The 22,737-nt window shown below is 43.2% G+C and overlaps 1 protein-coding gene across 1 annotated transcript in view; it reads left to right on the plus strand.

Annotated features, from left to right (window-relative positions):
• Positions 1-3,962, plus strand: part of PCSK1 (proprotein convertase subtilisin/kexin type 1) — a 32,649-nt gene extending 28,687 nt beyond the window's left edge. Inside the window, exon 14 of the mRNA XM_030005576.1 lies at positions 784-3,962. Within this exon, the coding sequence (XP_029861436.1) occupies positions 784-1,146 (363 nt within the window). The 3' untranslated portion in view covers positions 1,147-3,962. The remainder of the gene's footprint in view (positions 1-783) is intronic.
• Positions 3,963-22,737: the final 18,775 nt, after the last annotated feature.

Raw genomic sequence — 22,737 nt, forward strand, 5'->3', positions numbered from 1 at the left:
TTTAAATACATTGGATAAGTGTCTGCAGGTGTGGCAGCACGTGCAAGAAAATAAATTGGAAGAAAGTAAAAGTGGGTTCAGGAGGTACTGTGGGAGAAGATTGGTGGACATAGTAAAAACCAGATGAAGATAAAATGAGTATTCAGTTAGAAAGACAATCCTAGTGTAAATGAGGAAGCTATGTGTCAGTATGGGAGGCATAATAGACACTGCTGAAACAAGGTCATGCTTCTCACTGACTTCTCTGTACTTCTGTATCTGGCATTAGTCTTCCAAAGTTTCCAAGATACATGTCATGGCCACCCATTAGCCATACTTCACCATCTTTTCTCAGGTGAGAGCATCTACAGAGAAGGTTATATGGAAGCAGTGGTTCAGTCCTTTTCACAAGGGTGTATGGCACAACTAGAGCTGCCATCACCACTGCATATACTTCCTTCAGTTAGACTGCTGTGGAGTTGTCTCCCATAGTACAAGAAGAAATATCTCTTAAGACTGGGAGAAATCCTGCTATAAAATGACATGTTGTATCCTGCCAATGTGGAATCTGAATTTATAACTTCCTACATTGTGGGTGGATTTGATATTTTATACAACACAGTCCTTTTGACGATAGTCTGTTTTGGTGTGTAATGGTCCAATTCTTTTCTAGATGCTAAGTGGCTCCTGAATGAAAAAATAGCATCTACCCACACATAGATGGAAATCACTAATCAGAGCAAATCTTAATCCAGTCAGTTTTTCATTGACACCTAACCTTTTTTATGCTAATCTGTATTCTAGGACCATACCACACAGGAGAACCTGAGTGAAAAACCCAAAGTCACAGAAGGTACCAGTAGTAGCAGTGACAAAGCAGAAGATAAAATCCCATCAGAGGCTATGCTACATTTACTGCAAAGTGCTTTTAGCAGACAGATGGCTCAGAAGCAACTGCCAAAGAAGACTGCAAGTGAGAAGTTAAATATTCCATATGAACACTTCTATCAAGCCCTCGAAAAATTAAACAAGCCCTCCCAGTTGAGAGACTCAGAAGAAAGTCTGTACAGTGACTACGTTGATCTTTTTTACAATGCCAAACCATACAAGCATAGAGATGATAGACTGCTGCAAGCCTTGGTTGATATTATAAATGAAGGAAACTAAACTATAGGGTATTGCACTGAGTTGGAAATATTCATTCTCCCCACCCCACCTGTAGGTTTTTTTCAGAAGTCTGTTGTATGCTGTAGTTGTGTGATTGCTGCTTTGATTGCTTCATATTTAATACAAATATCAAGGAAGGGAAAAAACAGGTGTGGGAGGATAAGGCAGTAAACTGATGCTTTTTAGTAATAGCTTTTTTCAAAGCCTTCCTTCATTACCACCAGAGTAGTTTTGCCCCCTCAGGCGTGAAATGCAATAGTATTCCCCTGAAAAACCTAATGCTCTATTTTAAACAATTCTCACGTTACTTACTCTTCCACCCTATTCACTTAGCATGCAGTAGGAATCAAAACCTGAATTACCAAGCAGTTTTGAACCAAACTGCCAAAGCTATGGGGAGATACTCTCATCCCCGGATTTGTAATGAATATTGCAGTCTTGTATTTGGCATTTATTCCAGATTTAACACTTGCAGCCAGTACTGCTTCTGTCATAGGTTTTTTGTTCCTTCTCCAAACAACAATGCTACCTTACCCTTCTGTTCTCCTGTAAAGGAGCAGCTGGGAGGCTGGAGTTGGACTGGAGCATCAGTGAACACTGATGAAGTTATTCACAACTTAGGCTGCAGACAGACATACACTAACGTAAAAGAGCCCCAAATGAGGCATCCCAGACCATGGGATGGCATTCTCGCCACCTAACTTTAACTACCTAAGTGAAGTGCCTGAATTATGAGCCTAGTCTTTCTAGGCTATATGTAGTTAATGAAGACAGAGTCTCCTACACATAGTACTTCAGAGCAATTGGCTAGTCCTTGGTTCTGAATTACCTGATGGAGTCCTGATCTATTTGTATTGACTCTATGAGCTTGGGGGACCAATCTCCAACCTATGGAGCCTCAGTGTGATTTCTAAAGTTAAGTAGTATAAATGCCTTCTGAGATCCCTACATCTGCAGTAGTCAGGACAACAAAGCTGGGATCAATTTGTCTTTTCCTTGACTGTGACCAAAGTGGAAAAGAAAGGATAACTGTGCCAGAAAAGTCCACTTAAAGACTGGATTGTGGCGTGTCTGTGGTAGATTGTAACGTTTCCCAAATACCTAGGAAGTTAAGGCAAACTGGATGGGAAGAGGTGTGAGATAAAAAAAATACCGTGAGAAGGGACTCAGAAATGGAGGGAAAGAGCGCGTGGAATGTCAAGGAGGGAGAGGAATAGAAGGAAGGAGAAGGTGGAAGAGGGGGAAACTGAGGTGGCTGTCAGAAAGCAGCAAGGGTGGGTGGCTCCCTAACATTAGCAGTGTACTAGACAGTTTTCCACACATACATCTTTAAAGTCAGAGCCAAGACCAACATATTATTTCATAATTTAAAAAAAATAATGCAGTGTTGGATGCTCAGAAATTGAAGGGGATCTAGAACAAGGGAATGAAGATTCCCAGGGGATAGTTATCTCATTGCAGTGCTAAAGATATTCCAAACAAATGCTGACTGGCTTTTACTTTTTCTCTCTCATCTACTATTGAAATGTGTTTTCCAGACATTCTAGAAATATTTTATTCTCCTTCACTGTCTATTCCTTAAAATTATGCAAGTGTCTCTAAGGCAGGAATTCACCATTTTGCTCATAATTCATCAGTTTGGATAGATATTTTTCAAACTGCACACTAAATTCTGTAATTTAAAGGTAAATCTATTTTCTGTAACAATACTTAAGTCTTCACTGATGGAAAAAAGGACTGCTTAAAGGCAGCTTTGAAAATTGTCTTACCAAACTTAAAATTTAAAAATCTCTGCTTATTCATTCTTTGTGATGGTTTCATGTCTATCTTGGGCTTAGTCTGCTTTTTTGCCAGCTTTAAATAGATTGGGCTTAGTTGATTTGAAGAATTCTTCCATATTTCTAGTCCATACTTCAAAGATAACAACTCCACCATTGAATGTCTCTTATACTGAATCACTCCCTCTTTACTAATAAATTTGCTTAGAATAAGAAGTGGTTAAAAAAATCCCTTCAAGTGGTCCAAATCAAAGCTTTCCTGTGCTGTCCCTTCAACACACAAGCTGTCTGGCGATATATCACTACTGAACAAGCAAAACGTAAAAGTTTCTGATGGCTGCTATTGCAGAGTGAGAGCACTAACTTATTTCCACTAATGTTTAATTTTCAGAACTGGGAGTTAATCTCCACAACAAATATTCCTATCTGGTGAGGTAGGACCACTTTTAGTCCTGTGCGATGAAGCTTAGAGGCTGGTTCCCTCAGATAACAGCGATTTTAACCAGTCCTCATTCAGGTATGTTACAGCAAGGAAAGTAACACTAGCAACACTCAATCAGCCCTTGAAAGAAGTTGTCAGACTAAACGGGTGGAAAACATAGGACCCTCCTTTGTTTTAAGATCAGTTCCCATGTTGTAGCCAAAGTTTCCTCAGAGGACAAGTTTAAAATCTCTCTTTTGAATGTTTCCAACCCAGAGTAGATTGTACAGGAGTAAATTATTTTTATTGTTAGTCTTGCCTTGGTGCCTGTGTGGGTTTTGTGAAAAATGTAAAAGGAAAAAAAAAAAGTTTTCTCTCAGAATTTTAAATTATATTTTCGTTACAGGTATTTATAATATAGCAAAGATTTTATTGAACAGACAGAATTTTAAAAGGCATAATAAATTATATTGAAGAACCAGAATTTTCTTGGGAAAGAGACAATTTCATCCAATAAAGGTATTTTTTAAAAGGCATGTTCCAACAGCAACCACAACATGTATGTGATGTGATGTTAAAATTTGTCTACTAGTAGCATAATACAGTGTGTTAGCAGAGCTCAGTGTGTGGTCTTAACATTTGTAAAGAAAACAGTAAGATAAAGTCAAGCTTTTGACTTAAAAGGACCGGGAAAAACAGTTTAGAATTAAAAATAATGGCTTGAGAAAATAACCAGGGGTTGGGTGGAGAAAATGTGTAATTTATTGAAAATGAAGACTTGCAGAGGATTTCTTCACCAGGAACACTGGAGTGCTTACTTTTCACAGCTGCAGCTGCAGTAAGATTTGCTGTGGACATCAGTGTCAGAGCCAGTGGCTCTGAATTACAAAATTCTGCCCATTTCATATACAGACATGTGTGTCAGAAGCACTATGATGAAATAATACAGCTGAATGAGTCAGGGGGGCAAATAAATATGCAGGTCTTCCCTTCCTTGCATGCAAACAGTTAAAATATTTATTGTTTCCCCCCTCCTCACACACTACTCACATTTCAAGCCAGGAGAGAAACAAGCCCTTATATACCCTGGAATATATATATATATATATATATATATATATACACACACACACACATTACATACACCACCCTATATACTGGAAGTGGTTGTGTAGAACTGCTTTTTAGGGGTAGCTGTTTGCTTTTTGGTACTGAGGAGCGGGCTCTGTGGGGACCATGTAGCCATGCGCACAATTTGGGGTGTTCCCTGGGCTGCTCTAACCTACGCTGATGCCCAGATGTGACAGAAAGATGCAGCTGTCTCTGTGGAACCCTCTTCTCCCACTGTTAGTCTGAAAGGACATCATGTTTGAGCAAACGTTGTGCAGAGGTGAACAAGTCTGCTCTCCAAAGCTTTAACTTCTTGAGGACTTATGGATCATACTTAGGTTTAGTTTGCTTCTCAAGTCTCAACTAACTACTGCTCAATTAACAAAACCTGCATTGTCAGATGTTCTAACGTTAATGAAAACATTTTCTGTGCTTTCAATAAGCTACATTTCCATAGCAGAAACACTTGTAGTAAATGTGCATAGAAAACAGATTTCTGAAGTAGCATAAAAAAGGAAAGAATTCTAAGTCTACATTTGAGCAATATTGACTATCTTCCACACTAAACAATGGATTTTCTCTCAAGTTGGCTGGGTTTTTAAATGTCATGCTGCATTTGAACTTTCTAGCTTTAACTGTTTTGAGTTACCCAAGCGGAGTTTCTAATCAGTCATATCTTGTAGCTCCAAGTTTGGAAATTTAGTTTTCAAAAGAAGTGTCCTCTTTCTTATCTCTCCCAAAGTCACTTCAATCTGAAAACAATCATAAGCATTTTCAGTAAAAAGAAAGCTATTTTAAGAGAGAACAGGGAACTTTACAAATACAATACTGGCTTTAGAATTATCTCCTTGAAATTAGGAGTGGATCTGATCTATTTATGAAAAGAGCACATTCACGGGAAGGGGAAACATCTGAGTGTTGCTTATGAGCCCTTACAATTATCTTACATGCAGATCACACGCTTAACGCCATGTGCACCAGAGCAACAGGAGGAGCAGCGCTGTCCCTGAGAGACTCCTTCTGCAACAGCAAACCAATGTCTACCACTGCAATTCTCCAAACATTACAAACCTAAGGGAAGTTCAGCTCTGAAAATAATGAGTTCTGCTCTTGTATTGGGTTTGCGTGGCAAGGTTTGGGTAGTGGGGGGGGGGGCTGCAGGGGTGGCTTCTGTGAGAAGCTGCTAGAAGCTTCCCCCATGTCCAGTGGAGCCAACGCCAGCCAGCTCCAAGACGGACCCGCCGCTGGCCAACGCTGAGCCCATCAGTGACAGTGGTAGTGCCTCTGGGATAACAGATTTAAGAAGGGAAAAAAGTTGCTGGGGCACAGAAACTGCAGAGAGAGGAGTGAGAACATGTAAGAAACAACTCTGCAGACACCAAGGTCAGTGAAGAAGGAGGGGGGGGGAGATGCTCCAGGCACCGCAGCAGAGATTCCCCTGCAGCCCGTGGGGAAGACCATGGTGAGGCAGGCTGTCCCCCTGCAGCCCAGGGAGGTCCACGGTGGAGCAGATATCCACCTGGAGCAGATATCCCATGCCGGAGCAGAGGAAAAGAGTGAGGGGGACGGAGCAGCAGAGGCAACGTGTGATGAACTGAGAGCAACCCCCATTCCCTGTCCCCCTGTGCTGCTGGGGGGGTAGGTACAGAATCCGGGAGTGAAGCTGTGCCCAGGAAGAAGGGAGGGGTGGGGGGAAGGTGTTTTAACATTTGGTTTTACTTCTTATTACCCTACTCTGGTTGATTGGCAAAAAATTAAGTTAATTTTCCCTAAGTCAAGTCTGTTTTGCCTGTGATGGTAATTGGTGAGTGATCTCTCCCTGTCCTTATCTCGACCCACAAGCCCTTTGTTATATTTTCTCTCCCCTGTCCAGTTGAGGAGGGGGAGTGATAGAGTGGCTGTGTGGTGCTTAGTTGCTGGCCGGGATTAACCACGAAAGCTCTGAAAATAATTATAGTTTAAAAATTACAGGAAAAAAATGGTCATTATTATGCAACACCACATTTGCGTTTGTACAGATACAGAATATCTGCACAGCCGAAAACCTTTCACTTCGATCAAATCTTTCCCTTCAGGAAGTCCATTTCCAGAGCTCCTAGGAACCATGCCATTCACAACAGCATTTTAGAACGGGACAACTCTAGAAACGTGTATTTTGCTCTGAATCAATTACTTGGCTAGCTAATATTTCTGACTGCAGACTGAAAAGGTTCAAACTCCAACCTTACTAGGCACTAATAGAGATAATTTCTGTAAACATTTTTCCATTTAATGACACAAGTACTCATTAAAAATATCGCTTCTCTTATTGCAATTTATGATGATAATGTAACCAAAAAGAATGAGAAATTTTGCTTCCAGCAATGCAGTAAATGCCCACTGGAAAAAAATAGGTCCAATATGTTCCAAGTTCCACTAAGATACCAGAAAAAAATAAATAGATAATATGTGAATATGGGTAGTTATCAGGAAAATATATCTTAATGGTTATATCATTTCAGCTATTTGACTACCTCCAATCAAATGTAGCTGAGCATATATCTCTTTCTTTCTGATGTCATATTCTTTCCCTAAAACAAATGAATTAGTTGCTGTTACATGTACCATTTTGTTTGACTATGCCTGCATTATCAGTTGGTGTTTCACATCATAAACATGCAGCATAATGCAGTGCCATGTATTCTGATAAGGAAATGCACTTAGAACTAAGGACGTGCAGCTTTGCATACGCTGATGCACAAAGTGCTCACGTGAAACGGACCTATAAAGGTTAGGCAAAGAAGAGACCCATATGCCAGCTCCATTAGACCTAGCAAATTAGTCCTGGGCTTAAGAATAGCGATGGTGTGGTGCAGAGCATCATAAACATCCAGGAAGTCAAGGCAATGCTCAGTACCACGGTTCAACAGGGAACTCGGTTACCTTCATGCTAATTCACAGTTTGTGAGGGACATATTAAAAACTGAGGATTTAGAAAAAACTTGTAGCCATGAGTTTCTCCTCTTTTACACTGTGTTTCAGTTACCCCACTTTAGAGTGGTGCACCATACTTGAATGAAACTTTTCTGAAAATACCTGTAGATATTAAACACACGGCTTAAACAGAGGCTTACATCAGGCTGTCTGAAGTCAATGCAATTCACTGTTTATGCTTTTACATTAGAAAAATGTAGATACATGTTTACATGGCTCCATGTAAGCTCTCTTTGATGGCAGAACATAGCAACTCTTAGCAGGAACAGCAAGAAAGAAGGAGCTGCAGCACTAATTTGCTGGAACAGAGTTTGAAGGTAAATTTCAGCTCAGATTTTGCATCAAAGTAGTATTGATAATGCAGGTGGTTTTGGTGGGCAGTAGAGGGGGAAGGGACATTTGTTCATTTGACAGTCCTTTTAAAAGCTGAGGTACATTTTGCCAAAGAATTCTGTATTTCCGCAGTAGCACTAATAGAAAAATAATGCTACTCTTATTATCCAAAAAATAGCCATAACTCTGTAGGGAGCTTTGAATGGTTTAGACAGTTAAGTAATGCTGGCTTTGTAAGACAACAGGCAAGTATTGTATCAGGCTCTGTAAATGCTTTATCTTGGGTCTCTTGTGAAAACACTGCAGTCAAAATTCCTTTACGGCTTTGAGCATCGAATTTGAAATTCTTTAGGGAAGGGTATTCATAGTACTCTGAATATTTCTTTAGACTTCCTTTAAAATTAATAGAAATAGTCTCCTTCAGAGCATCAATAGGATTCAGAGATTATTCGGAATCACACTATGGGTACATAGCAGCTCACTTCTGAATCACACATCTAATTCAGGTGCTTAATTTACATGTCTAAAGTTAGTGTGAATGTTGTCCTCATCTCTTTCCCCCTCTTGCTCCAGTCTGGTGCTAAGCTGTGCTGAGCACACCTGGGTGCAGCTGCTCAGTGCTTTTGAAAAGTGAGGCTGAAGCTGTTAAGCATCGGTTCAGACAATGGGGCTCTCCAGGCCAGTGTTCTCTGCAGAAAATTTACCAGGGTATCCCATTTCTGTCCAGAATTGTTCTCTATAAAGACCATGTATAACCCCCCAGGCTTGAGGAAAACCAGCTCAGAAAGCAATGGGCATTCTTCAGTTCAGCAAGTCATTTAAGCACATGCTGCAGGTGATGTAAAACCGTTAAAGGTGTGCTTAATCTTACCCCCTTGCTTAAATCAGTCTCCTGTCCTGTCCAAGCATATGTATGGAATCAAGTACCTGACTGAGGACTTGACTGAACCCGAAAGGATTGCTCCTCCAGGGTACCTCTGCACCTGAGTAAGGGGATGTGATGTTAAAGAAGTTCTGCACAGTTACTACAAACCTCTGCTTGCAGTTCTGTATTAAGTGTCGTGAGTCATGCCTGGATTTCCATACACTGTGTAACTGAGTTTCATGAGTTGCTTACATTGCAGTGTACTGGGTCTCAACCTGGTAGGGTGAATCACTTTCCCTCGGGGAAGCGCATACAAGCCCTTCTTCATCAGGGAAACAACAGTTAAGAGCCCCAGGCAAGCCCTGTACTTTGGGAGACCTTACTTCCATACAGGTTAACTTCACGTTCTTACTGAACATTTCAGATGTTCGGACATTTGGAACCATTGTGACATTAGTCTTCTTATGAAATTCAGAGAATGCTATCCCTTTAATAAGAAGCTAGACCATAGCACAATACAATAATTAATTTAGTTTCATATTGCGGTGCTGTAGAAATGCATTGGGATTGAAGAACAGTCTGAAGACAGATGTGCTGTTACTTGCTTTGACATAAATCTTGCCTAACTCTGCTGTCCTTATAGGCTCACTCTGAATGTTCTCACGTACCTGAGAAATGAAACTAGCTGAAAATAACTTGAGTTGGGTGTTATTCTATAGCAGTGGAAAGGAAAAGAAAGAGATGGCAGATTGGAAACAGACCCAGACAAGAAAGAGTGAACTTTGTGCTTTTCCATTCTCTTTATTCAAGCAGTTCTCAGTTGCATTACCCTGGCTTCAAAGGACAAATTTTAAAGATCTTTCTGCTGCTCATGCTGATGAGTCAGATATGGTTTGTTTTGTAACAAAATTCATTGCTTTCTTGATCTCTCATGTCTCCCTTTCCTTCCAGAATTCTAATTATAAAATCCAAAGCCCAGCATTTCCAGATATTCAAGGTTCATCAGCTCTGCAGTTTGTGTTAATCAGCTCAGTTCTTGACTTTGCCCCTGTAATTTTAAAAACTGAGAGTATAAGCCATGATCCATTTTTAGGAACATTCATCAACATGTGCTTACCTTTAGAGATGCTCGGTGTTTACTTTTCTCAGCAAAGCTAATGGCAGTTGTGTCAGCTCAGGTTGTTGCCCTACTCAAAAAGCCTACACACACCTATTTGAAGCATGACGACAACACATTATTCTTGCAAAGGCTTGTTGATGAAGGGGCATGTCATTGCTGAAATTTTAAAAGGAAACAGAAAGAAGTAGAGGCCCAACTTCCTTTACCTTTCAATGGCATCAGAGAACCTAAATGCCTTAGGATATTTTTAAACCCCAGCATGTTATAGACGCTCGTGACAAATTGGAGGAGCCAATTTGTATTAAATAAAAGATCGAATTTATTAGCAAGCGATAAAAGAGCAAAACAGCGCTGGGCGGCAGGGGAGACAGTGCTCCGCCACAAGCTCGCACCCAAACAGGGGAAGAGCCTCTTTATTTATACAGTCTTTTTAGTCCCTGATACGTGAAGGCTGGCTGGTATCTTTGGTATCTTGTGCCATCAGGTGTTAAGTGGTCGTAATTTGCCTTCTGGTGGTTGTTGGGATGAAGGCCGAAGTCTTCCTCAGCTGTTCTTTAGGTGACTCAAGTCCCATTCATGCTCTGTAAACGTTTCTCTACATATGCTAATCATCGGTACTCATGGTCTTAGATAAGTGAAGAATATCCCTACCTCCACATGCGATTTCATGAACAAAGTTAACCCGTTCATTACACAGCACATAATGCATCTCTCTGGAACTAAATATGCCTGCATGGATGGTGAAGTGTAGCTGGGGGTTGATGCACTAAACTGAGTGTAATCATTTTCTGTTAACACAAAGCCAAGGCTCAGCCTGCAAATGTCTTCTGTTCGCCTGCATCTGCAGTGTGCGGTCATACAATTAGTTTCTTTGCACGGGTGGAAGTAACGGTTGAAGAGGAAGAAATTTAATGTACTGCATTGCACCTTGCACTTAAAAAAGGCCAATGTCTAGCTCACCTTGTCTTCTTACAGGGTCTGATCATCTTGTCCTTTCCTGAGGCACAAATGGAACTGATCTGCTCATGTTCATCAGGCAGTACTGCTGTCACTCAGTCTGTTCAAAGAACCAAATCACAAAAAAGAGTTAACAGCCTCAAAGGCTTTATACAATTAAAAAAGAATGACCTTTTTGCTTCAAGCATGCATCGTCCTTGCCCTCGACCCTGAGGGAATGGCTGAAGGTGATTTTCCATGAGAGGCTACTTGCACAGAACTGATCACATGATGTACAAAAACTTAGCAAAAATGCATCTTTTTCCCTAACCTGGGAAAGCTTGAATAACCTGTGAAACCCAGAGTAATTCTCACATTGTTGACAGAAGCAGGCTGGTATTTCAACTGGGTCCATCTCAGCCCTGCCCAGCCTAAAGTCTCCTGCCAAAATGCCCAAATAAAAGGTCATTTCTGTCTGCTGATCTCCACCCTACCTACAGTTAGCCAAGATTTCATCTGTGCTGGGCAGTGTTTTCTGGTATGGCTTGTCCAGGTGCAGTTATTATCAGCAAAACAATGATGCTGCCAGTGTAGTTCATATTGATTCTCCAAACAGAAAAAATTATACCAGAAAAGCACTTGTTTTTCTAGTATGCTTTCACCAAGACATTCTAGCAGTCCAAACATTTCTTGTCTTTTACATTTAAAACATAAAAAAATGTGGTTTGGATTCCAGTGCATTTTTAAAATGTGGTTTGGATTCCAGTGCATTTTCGGTGGAGTGAAATTAACGACAAAACACAATATCTCATGCATTTAATTCTCGTTACCATCAATAGGATCTACACAGTGCGCAAGCTTTGCAGGTCCAGTAATATGTGGGAATTTATTGGTTCCTTCATAGGTAACAAAGCAGACTCCAGATTGTAACCAACGTGAAATAAGGGCATCTTCAGGACTAGGGAGCTGTAAATTAGCCAAGAGCTGTGAGATGTGAAACAGAACTACCCAGCCTGAAGATAATGGTCATTCTCCTCTAGAATTACTGACAACATACACACACAAGTATGCATGTATCTCTCTATATGAAACACTATAAACCTTATAAAGATAAGCATCGCTAACTCCTCTCTTGGGTAGCATCAGTTTTCCTTCAGTGACAATGTTTCACGCTCCTTTGTAGACAGCAACTGGAGAGCAGAGTGCCACAGCTCTCTTGTTCCACCAGCTCTCCTAGGTTTTAATTTTTTCCAGCCTGCAGATGGCCAGGAGAAAGATGAGCACTAGCACTTCAGCTAACCGGAAAAGTAACGCAGGAGAGGCAAGATCACCTTTTGTTTACCCTGAAAGAGGGGAAGGCTGAGTCATCTTCAGACACGTCGCATGTTTAGTAGCTTGCTGTGCCATCTGTGTGACTGCTGTTCAAAAACCTTCCGATTTGGGGTTATTCTTGGCATGCCCTAACTACTGCCACTGACAAATAGGTTGCTCGGAAGCCCCTCAGCCAGATTAAAATGTTATTTATGCTATTTTTAGGTTTAGGTAATATATGAATCCACAGCAATGCTTTTCTGTGCTTAATAATACTCTGGCTTCATCAAGACAAACACAACCTGACCAAGATGAAGCTCTGCTGTATGAGACAGCTACCAGACAGGCTGTGTAGGACAGTCCCTACTCCAAGCAGATTGGAGATGGAGCAGAATGGAGTGAAATGAAGGGTGAAGGCAGGATATGGGTGTCAGACAACAGTGGGATGCTTTGGCAGAGACTTCTCTGTGCATATAGATCCAGCCAGTCTGACAGTAATTGTATTAATCACAACTCCTCGTCTCTGGTTACCCAACAGCTGTTCTTTATGGTTTGGAGTGGCAAAGACCATGCCTGTGATTATGGCATTCATGTTTGACACTTGTTGTGATCCTTCCCATGCAAAGAGAATGTTTTTCTTTTCTGAAGAATCACAATCAGCCTTGGGAATTTTCTTGGCAAGAATGACTTGCTTGCTTCTGCTGCAAACAGAAGGACTGCAAGCTTTGCAGGGAGCTGCCAGCTTCCAGAGCTCCCGGTCCCTGGATGCTGCTCAGTCCCTTCCTCAATACAGCTCTGCTTTCTGCTCAGGACATGCAGAGAAACCCATATCCCACCGACGTCCAGGCACAGAGAGATCCTCACTACCTTTGCTGCTCCTCTGCTAGGGCAGGGTCTGCCTTGCAGGGTTGGCAGTTCTGGATGGGCAGCTCCCTCTGCCAGCAGGTCTGCCTGAGTCCCTTCTTCACTTCCAGACATCCTCTGAAAAAGGACACGTGGAAACAGCTGAAGGTTTCTGACGACCTGTAGGAAGCACTTCTTGCCAACACTGTGCAGCACCTCTTATGGACAAAGGGATTCCAGCGTGTCCCACAGAGAGAGTAAAGTGGGGAAGAAGAAGATGGTAGCGCAGTGTTTGCTTCCCCAGAGCCCACCAGAGCAGTGGTTTTGCCCACAGCTGGGTGACCATGAGGACCTGGCTTGCGTTGAGCCCTAGTCCTTGTGGCAAAGCTGGAGAAGACCCAGGAGCCTCCCTACAACTGTTGTCAGACAGGCAACAGCTCACCTCCCCAAAGTGCCGCCTCTGCAGGGCCAACGTGCATTGCCCCAGGCAGCAAGCCTCCTGCTCCCTTCTGGAAAGCAAGGGAAGGAGTTTGGACCGAGAAGTAGAGGGATGGGTGAGCACCCATTAGGTCTGCTGAGCTACCTGGGCTTCTGCTGCAGCAGCTCTGCCTCCTGACGGAGCTCAGCCTGATCCAGCCTGGGAGAGGGTCAAGGCTGCACACTGGCATCACTCCCAAGCTTCCCAGTTGGTCCTGGTGGGAGCTGAGCCTCAGGACAGGCAACTGTCAGACATGTATTTCTGACATTACAGATAGCCTACAGCACCAGAGGATTCCTCCTTGCCCATAGTATGTGGAGGAATTAACTCTTTGCGGTACCTAATTTTTCCTGTGAACTTGACCGGATTACTTCTTATGGGCTTCACTTCCCATTCTATGTGGCTCCGTTGAGATAAAAAAATACCCTGTGGGCTTTCTGCCTTCTTTTCTGAGTTTTTAAGAATTTTAAAAGTCTTGCTGCAGCTGCATGGACACGTGGGGTACCTGGAAAGACACTCCCTTCATGCTGCTGTACTGCTATGGCCCTGCAGGAATTCAGAGCAGGGTAAGTAGAGGTGGGTGTACTGGAAATGAATTTGTGATACACCTGAATTATCTGACAGCGCTGTCAAGAAGAAGTTACTGAATTTGTCCAGGACTTTTTTTAAAGTTCTTCACGAGGGGCTAGGGCTAATAAAATGGGAAAACAACACCTAATTCTTGCTTCGGCTCAAATGCTGAACCAGCAAACTGCCCATGAGGTCTTGGATGCCAAATGCCCTTCCTTTTACTGCTCGTTAAAGCTCTGCTGCTGTCTGTGCTAGCCGTGCGCCTGTGAAAACCAGCATGCAAAGCACAAGACTGCATTGAGGGATGCCATCACCTGCAGATAAGTATGGTCTGACCCTGCAAAAGATGGTGGCAGACAAGCTGAAGAACAGCACCCATGTTACAGGGGGCTGCTCCCTTTGTAGGTTTTCTGGAGGATTCAGGTTTTCCAGGGGATTCAGCAAGTGCTGGCTAATGAAAAGCTGCTCATCTGGTGTGGCAGGAGGCTGCAGTCTGCCTCCGAGGCATCTGAAGGCATTAACTATGCCTCTTGCATTACTTGAGCTATATGACGAGAGTCTGTAACCACCTTAGAAATATTCTTTCCATGCTATCTTTCTGCCTGTCCGAGTCCCAATGAATTAGAAGCCTTATTTGGGTAAGGCTGATTTTTTTCAAGCAGGTATTAATGTTGCATCATTGCCATCTTGCTAACTATGTAAGATTTCATAGGTTTTCACCTTCATTAGAAGTTAATCAGATTGCTCTTATATTCTCAGATGTGGGAATTTCCATATATGTTACAGCCCAAATAATTTGGAAGGAGTTGCATCTTCCTTGCTTGATAGGCAAAGCTGTGGTTTCAGTGCTCTGAGCTGCATTTTGTCTTCCCATGCCTCCTCAGATGTAGGTGACGGCTGTGCCCCTCGTCCTTTCCAAGCTGTGATACAGCAGCAACGCTGCAGCACCTCCAGGCTTTTCCCCGTCATCGAGCTGCCCAGGTCCTTCTCCACCAATTTTATTGCTCTTTTCTGAAGTCTAGCAGTGGCAGAGATGTGCAGGATGGAGCAGCTGAGCATGACGGTGCTCTCCAAAACGGTGCCAAGATGTGGAGGCGGCTGAGCTCCCCGCCAGGCGATGAAGCCTTACAGGTCCCTGGCTGTCGCTGCAGCACCTTCGCCGCGCAGCCTGGTGCGTGATAACTCATCTGCTCTCCTGCTGAAATTGCTACCCATGTTACTGCTTCCTAGGTTTCCTCTTACTGAACCGATGTTTCCTCTGGCTCCAATTTCCTCAGGTTTCTCTTTATTAAAATTTTTTTCCACCCACATGCTTTCTGCCTTTTGTTGTTCTCTGCCCATGATTCTGGTGTCTGTTGCTTTGCATTAATTTGCAGCTCTCACCAGTGCTAACTAATCCTCCCAAGTGTCAAAGCTCATTACATGCTGCTTGTTTCTTCTTCTGGATCATTAATGAGGATGTTAAATAGAATGAGCCTTGACACCTATCCCTTTTCCATCGTATTAAACAAACCCTTCCCAGTTTGCTATGTTGTCACTTAGCATTTAGTTTATGGTCTTTCAGCCAACTTTAAAATGAGAGTGTTCCTTCCAAGCCCGATTTACATCAATTTATCAGAAGGAAATTTCATTAGTGTGTCAAGTGTTTCACTGCAGTCCAAATCTAGTTGTTTTTTGCTCTCCTTCAACCTTGCCCTCTAGTGCTAATTTGGTGAATCTTTCAAAATAAGAAAATCAATAATATTGTCAGGCAATGCTTGTTTCTCCTTGCTCAGGGCTTTTTGGCCATCTAAATTACTGGCAGTACAAATCACTGTGCGTAATCTGTGTTACACTTCTGTGCTAAGATTCAGCTAGTCTTTCCAGTGACAAAGATCATCTGGTACGATTATCTGGTACAGTGTATTGTTTCTTACGCACAACCTACTGCCGACGTAATAATTTCACAGAAGCATAGGGGTAGAGGACAACGTGGGTTTTGTACGGCTGTTCATTTTTCATCATGTTGTGCTGCAAACCCTTACCCATGTTCCAGGTAACAATGCAAAAAAAGCTGGGGCGGGAATGGAGAAAGGAAGGCTGGAAATGTGACTGGGAATGAGCAGATAAATGCAGGAAGGTTTTTATCTCTGCAACTGGACACCCCAGTGCTCACAGCTCAGGTTTTGTGAAGCTTTTGCTAGTGCTGCTGGTGTTACGTGTTGCCTTGTGCATCGCAGCTCGCTGTAACCAACCCTTTCCCTTCTCCTCCTTTTGCTGCTGTACTTGCCAGCAGCTAATCTGATGGGAGTGACCATGCTGTAAGCAAGGTATGAGTCTTCTTCCTCCCGCTCCAGGGGAACACCAGCCTTCCCAGGGGCAGACGTCTCCATCAGCAGAGCATATATTTGTGGATACACATGTATATGACATATAAGGGGTACCATGCATCCAGTTTTAACTTTGCACCCTGCATCATCGTATTTTTGGTGTCCCCACTGAACTACGTGGAGCTCTTTTCACTGTGTTTCATTTTGTGCTCTGGTAGGCACTAATAAATAACATGGTTTTTGGAGGGGAAAGTGAATTGAATAATGTTTGTTTTGTGTTCTGGTGTGTGAAAATGGGATGTCTTTTTCACACTCAGCAAGAAAAAAACATGCTCAGATCTTATTTTCCTAGTTAGCAGGAAGGCCGTGTATAATTAAAACGCTGCCAGGTGCTTTCCTATTTAGCATGCTTACAAACCATGCATAGTGTTCAGGCTGCCTTGAAACTCACTGAGCTTGTTAAAACATAAAAATTGTACAAAATAATTGGACAATTACCAGTATTGAGAACATCCTTCATTTTACCACCGGAAAATTACACCCTTTACCGAGAAGGTAATTTTGATAAAATCAACACTTTGGGATAAGAATTTATTAAGCAAATAAAGGTTGATTACCACTACTTGATAAAAGCTTGAAATAGTCAATGATAAAGTACTAATAGCCTGAAAACCTCTTGCTCTTTTTATTTACTAAATCATCTTATCTATTGATGTAATAATTACAGCATACAAGTTCAACAGTAGTCTCCATTTTGCCATCAGTTAAATGGAGGAAAAAACCCAGTATTACTGTGAAGAATTTCAAAATTATTTTTTAATTTTCATATCACCTTGTGACATTTGGAAAGAATTGCTGTGTAACATTTCACATTTTTCTTTCGCTCTCCAAGACCGTATGTTTTGTTTCTCATTAAAGCATGACCTCGCAATGAGGATGACTGCCACCTTGTCATTAGCTGCAATAACTGTTCCTCCTGACTTCCTTAGGTGCATAAATACCATGATTTATTCAATCCTCCCATATTTCTCTATAGACAACAAGTGTCCCACCAGCTGGAACATTTTTCCCTTTACCTTGGGTTGTGGTGCCCCATTCCTAAAACCATGCTATTTAAAGCTTCCTTGTCACATAATAGTAAAATTGATACAAAACTTGCGGGATAGGGACTTAGGGGTGCTTTTTTCTTAGCATTACTGTGAAAGAAAGTGTGAAAGTACATTTGAATCAATACCATAAGTCCGTATTTATTTGCAATTATTTGGTTGTGTATGTCCTAAACTCTCAAATGCTTTAACTAATCAGACCGCAGTTAAAATGAAACCCTATTTGCATGAGAGAGAGGAAAAATTTGGTTGGATAATGGGCTATGAAGGAACTATTGTGTGTATATTTTGCACACAAAGTGTGCTCATCCTTGGAGCAGGATTTTCTGAGTGCAAAAAAATTTGTCCCTGCATGTATTAACATACTTTTATTGGATCAAACCTTTGTTTTACTGACTAATATGGCAGGTATGAAGACAGTACTAATAACTTTTTATCTCTGCCCTGTAACCTGTTCTTCCTAAACAAGTGATCTCTTCAACTATTATTAGATTATCCTTTCAAAACTTCATCTTGGTATATCAAAAATAGGTTCATAAGTAAGGAGAATTAGAATTTTATGGAAGTTTTCTATACGTGGAGTTAGGTAAAAAATGCTGGTATTTTGCAGCACAACTGCAAACAACCAGGAACAAAACAAACAGAAAATTGATAGCCACTGTTGCCTACAAAATGCATGAGATTTTGTTTCCATAGCAAGACCCAGTTATTGAGAATTTGAAAGTTAATAGTTCTGTTTGTGGTGGTTCACCTTTATGCTGGAGCTCAGCAATGACATGCCCTGACTATCACACTGAATACACCCTTCAAAAAAACCATGCCAGAAAAAACCATCTTCTTCCAGAGGGCTGTGCTGCTCTGAATTCTGTAGGAAAAATAATGATTTGTTTTGTTCTTAGTTAGCTGGTGGGAGGAGAAATCCTCATGAAAACAAGGCAGTTATAAATTGGACAAATTAGAGCTGGATCCCAGGAATCTGCACATTGAAATGCTCAGCAGCTTACTCTCCACCAGGCAGCTCCTGAGGCAAAAACCACAGCGTCAGATTAGAGACGGGAGGAGAATCAGGGCAGAGAGGATGGACGTCTTGGGGTTGTGACACCGAGCAGAAAGTCGTGGGGAGGGTTTAGCCTTAAATCCTGCTGCCAGGGAGCAAAGCCGCTTAATCCTGATCTAGAGGAAGGTGCCTGGTGCTGGTCAGAAACTCTGGGACTTGGCACTGAGAAGTTCCCACACCAGAGCGTGAATCCTCCTCGCAAAACACACGTTAACACAAAGCAATAAGCAAATATCCCCCGAAGAGCTGACAACCCCTCGCTCTGTATTTATGCTCAAAGCCAGGAACTGCTGCTGTTCCTGCCGTGCTTTTAACGTCACCTGAGCAAATTTTGGGTGTGGGAAGAGCTGCACCAGCACCGGCTCCTGTGCACAGACAGATGCTGTTGCGCACGGCAAATGGGTTGAGCCAGGCCCGAAATTGTAGCTCAGGGAGCTGCTGCTGGGAGTCACAGCGAGGGGCACAGGCTGGTCCTTTGGAGGCAGAGCAGGCTGTCCGTCTCTTCGGCAGCTCAGCTCTCGAGGGGTCGAGCCAGAGCTGCCCTCCTCCTCTCAACCCTGGGGCTGAGACACCGCAACTTGAACTTAAAAACAGCAATAGTGACTCCTCCGAGGTGGCGTAGCTTCAGCTGTGAGAAAGGAAGATGTCTCCATTCAACCATCCAAACTCTCGTCCCTCCCTCCCTCCTCTCTGAGACCCTTGCCTGGTGTGGGGGACAGCTCCAAATATTGCTGTCACTATTGCAGGTGAATCAGATTGGGGCGGGATCAGCTTGGTCCAGCCTGAGGTACAGAGCAGAGGTGTGTGCCTGGGGTGGGGGAAAAAAAACCTTATTCTGTCCTGGCCCCCTTAGGGACCCTGCCCCCCGGCTTGTCCATGTGCACTTCGATTGTGCTCGTGGCAATTAAACCTCGGCTGCAACCATAGGTCGTAGGAGCATTTAACCCCAACTTCAATATCCCTGGTGCGTGTGGGGAAAAGAGCTGTTTTCCGTGCTAAAACATGCCCTGCCTGCCCGCCTGCCCTCATCAACATCGCGGGTACCAGTATGGGAGGGGAAGGTGCTATCAGATTTGGTCACAGCAGCCAGTGGCAACTTTTCAGTAGCATTGCTTAAATGTCACTGACCACTACTGAAATTCAAGGAAGCTTTTTTTCAGACGTAAGCACATAGTGTAACTCCTTATTTAGAAAATATTTCATCTCTTTCATCATATGTGTCTTATAAGATGTAGGATTAAAAATACAGGTGTGAGAGACATGGGTATCTCTTATGCCCACACTTTTAGTTTTTGCCTTCCTTCTCTAATGTCCCATCTAGCCGATTTTATTTTGGGTTTCAGTGGAGGCTTTTTCAGTCCTTTCCTTAGTTTTGTAGTCATGCTCTGAGCCGCTTTGGTAGGTCAGAGGCACAAGTCTCCAGTGCTTTCCTTCCCGAAATGCTCCACCTTGTCCTGCACCTGTATGGGTGAGCTTGCACTACTGAGGTGCCTGAACACCTCCTGCTGAGTACATCTAGCCAGGGTCCAAAAAGCACACCAGAAGCTAGGCTCCAGCAGTGAGTGAATTGGGTCCCTGAGGACTGGCTTAGCTGGAGGGCTTCAGCAGGAGCCGTTGAGGTGCGAGTTATTATTCTCTGGCCAGAAACCAACCCTTGAGAGCAAAGCACCGGGGAGTGGGCACAGGAGATGTCAAAGGTCTACTGTGAGTGATGATGGGGGTCGGGGTGAAATAGTGGCCACCGAGGTGGTCTGGACCACGTGGCAGGAGTCGGGTGAGAGCTGAAACACCAGCGGAGGAGCAGAGGTCATTAGGTATGACGAGGAGCCAGGGCATGAGAGGCAACAGGTCTTGTCCAGAGGGAAAAACCTGCCCTCCTGCGCAGGCTGAAATAAATTTTCATGTTTTCAAGCAGTTGAAAATGGAAGTGAATTAGCACCCTAATTGATGAGCCCTGATGGGGACATTACCCTGCTGGTAACGCTGCGGTCTCACGTGTTACCGCATTGCTGTCCTTCGGTGAGTCACTGCTCCCATAACAGGAGGTCAAAGCTGGGTGACAGAAACGCAGCGGCTGTTCCAGCTGAAGGAGTCAACTCATCAAAAAGTGATAGGAAGAACATCATCTCTGTCCGAACAGCAGCGGAGGAATTTAGGCACGTCTGGTGGGGCGGTACGCCAGCGTGCGGGGCTGTTGCAAGACGCAGGGGTCTTGCTCCTGCTTTGGCCCCCCCGGGGGGGGGGCAAGTCCCTGCCAGCACCCCAGGGTGTCGGGCTGGCACTGAACATCCCCGCATCCACAGCCCAGCAGCCGGCAAGGGGCTTCCTTCAAACCACCTGCTTTTAGTATGGGTGTCCAAGGAGTGATGGAGCTGAGCAGGATGGGTGGTTACCCACCAGATTTCAAACAACCTCTAATCACACTGGCTCCTATTTTGCTTAATTATAGTTGTCAGGAAAAGCAACATGCTAAGAGTTGACGATTTTGGCTCAGTGGTGTTTGACCGAGCAATAGAATGCTGCTAAAATGCTGACATTTGGGGTAGAGCCAGCTGGAGTCGGTAGCTTCTGACCCAAAACCCACCAGGGTCCAGGCTCAATGTGTTGACACAGACCCGCATCCCCTCTCCGAACTGATGCCGAAGGGCTGGGGCACTGGGTGCAAAGCCCACCCAGAAGGCACTGATAAAATAAACGTAGCACATCTGCCACGTGCTCACAGGGCTGAATCTCAAAGGTTAGACAGGGACAGAGAGCACACATAATATTTCTCATGGAAACACTGGAATTTTTCAGTAATCTGCAGTAAGAAAGAAAACTTTCTGGCTTGCCTCAGGTGACATCAGCACTGCCACTCTCAACCTTATGACAAAAACAAGTAAAAATCTCCTGAACAAACCGTCCCTTTTAAAGGTGGGAAAGATTACCCTAATTACTAATTTTATTTCCAATCCTCTAAAGTCACCATGACCTGTTTGTGCCAGGGCTGCAGGAAAGACATTTACATTCCTGCCACAGTTACAGTAATTGGCTAGGTGAGACTACTTAAAAATTTTCAGCAAAACACTTGAAATTCTTGAACATGGTTCTGCCTGTGTCAATTACCATTAACCGTCATTATCTACCACCTGAATTTACTGATGATCTCTGCCTTCTGGAGCTTTCAACGTGAGAGGAAAGTGAAGCTGGCCTAATGCTGTTTGTTCACAACTATGCCCCATTTTCTAATGAGATACTTGGTTTTGTATTTGGCATCTGAGAGGTCCTGTGATTGAACAAGAGAGCGAACCGGTATTAGGTGAAGTCAGACGGAAAAGAAAACCCTCAAGCTTACTTTTAAAATAAGCACTCGTTTAATAAGAAAATGGATTACACACCCACAGCTCTGCAGTTCTGCGGGAGGGAAGAGGGAAAATCCGAGTGTAACGGGAGAGATGAAGTGTCCTTACAGGGCTCATCGTAACGTTTGGAGCTCCACCTCGTGGATGCTGGCCACCAACAGCAGCCACTGGCCAGGGATGCTGACGGAGGTCCATCAAACCCCTCCGGCATCTGGGGCTGAACCAGGCTGTCAGAGGCGCGGACACACTTTTTAGTGGTCACACTTTTTAGTACTATTACTTTTTAACGCTTTGATAAATGCAGTGCAGGTGCTATTGAATCGATCTTAAATGTCCACATTGGAGTTACTGATAGACATACCTTCATGTGCTGGAAGTTTGTCTCTTAATTCTTCCCACTCTAGAAATAAGTAATCTTTTGATGAAAAGAGATGTAAATAACTGAGTTGATATTCAAGACAGAAACACAAAACTAGTGGTGAGTAATGCTGACCTGGGGACATTATTGCCACAGTAAAGAAAATCTGTGCTGCAAAAAAATATGTAATTTAATCCTCTGGACAGACAATATCTCAAGGTGAGTACCTATTGTTAAAGCACAGTCAAGCTAAAAAGGTTGTAGTTCTTTTATGGAACCTTTAAACGAATCCATACTAAACTATTTACAAAAAAAAAAAAAAAAAAAAAAAAAAAAGCAAGCCATCCCTCTACAGCACTGACAAGGATGCAGAAGCCAGGGTTATAAATGAAAAAAATGGATTCATGGCAAATGCATAGGATAGATCTAGCTGGCAGCATCTGGCTGCAGTTCCCTGGGTACGAGGGCCTTTGAGAACACAGATTTTGGAGGAGATGCTGGAACAAAGTTCACACACCAAAGCTCACGAGCTCTCTGAAAGCAAAGCTCTCATTTTGCCATGCCATATAGATGTGTATGGCTACAGACCAAGCACTAAATTAAGCCCTCACTGAACAGCCAGCTGGACCCTTTCCAAGATGTTCTTAATGATCAGCTGACACAGCAGAACTGGTGTACAAAA

This window comes from Aquila chrysaetos, chromosome Z, assembly GCF_900496995.4.
Source record: "Aquila chrysaetos chrysaetos chromosome Z, bAquChr1.4, whole genome shotgun sequence".
Classification (NCBI taxonomy): domain Eukaryota; kingdom Metazoa; phylum Chordata; class Aves; order Accipitriformes; family Accipitridae; genus Aquila; species Aquila chrysaetos.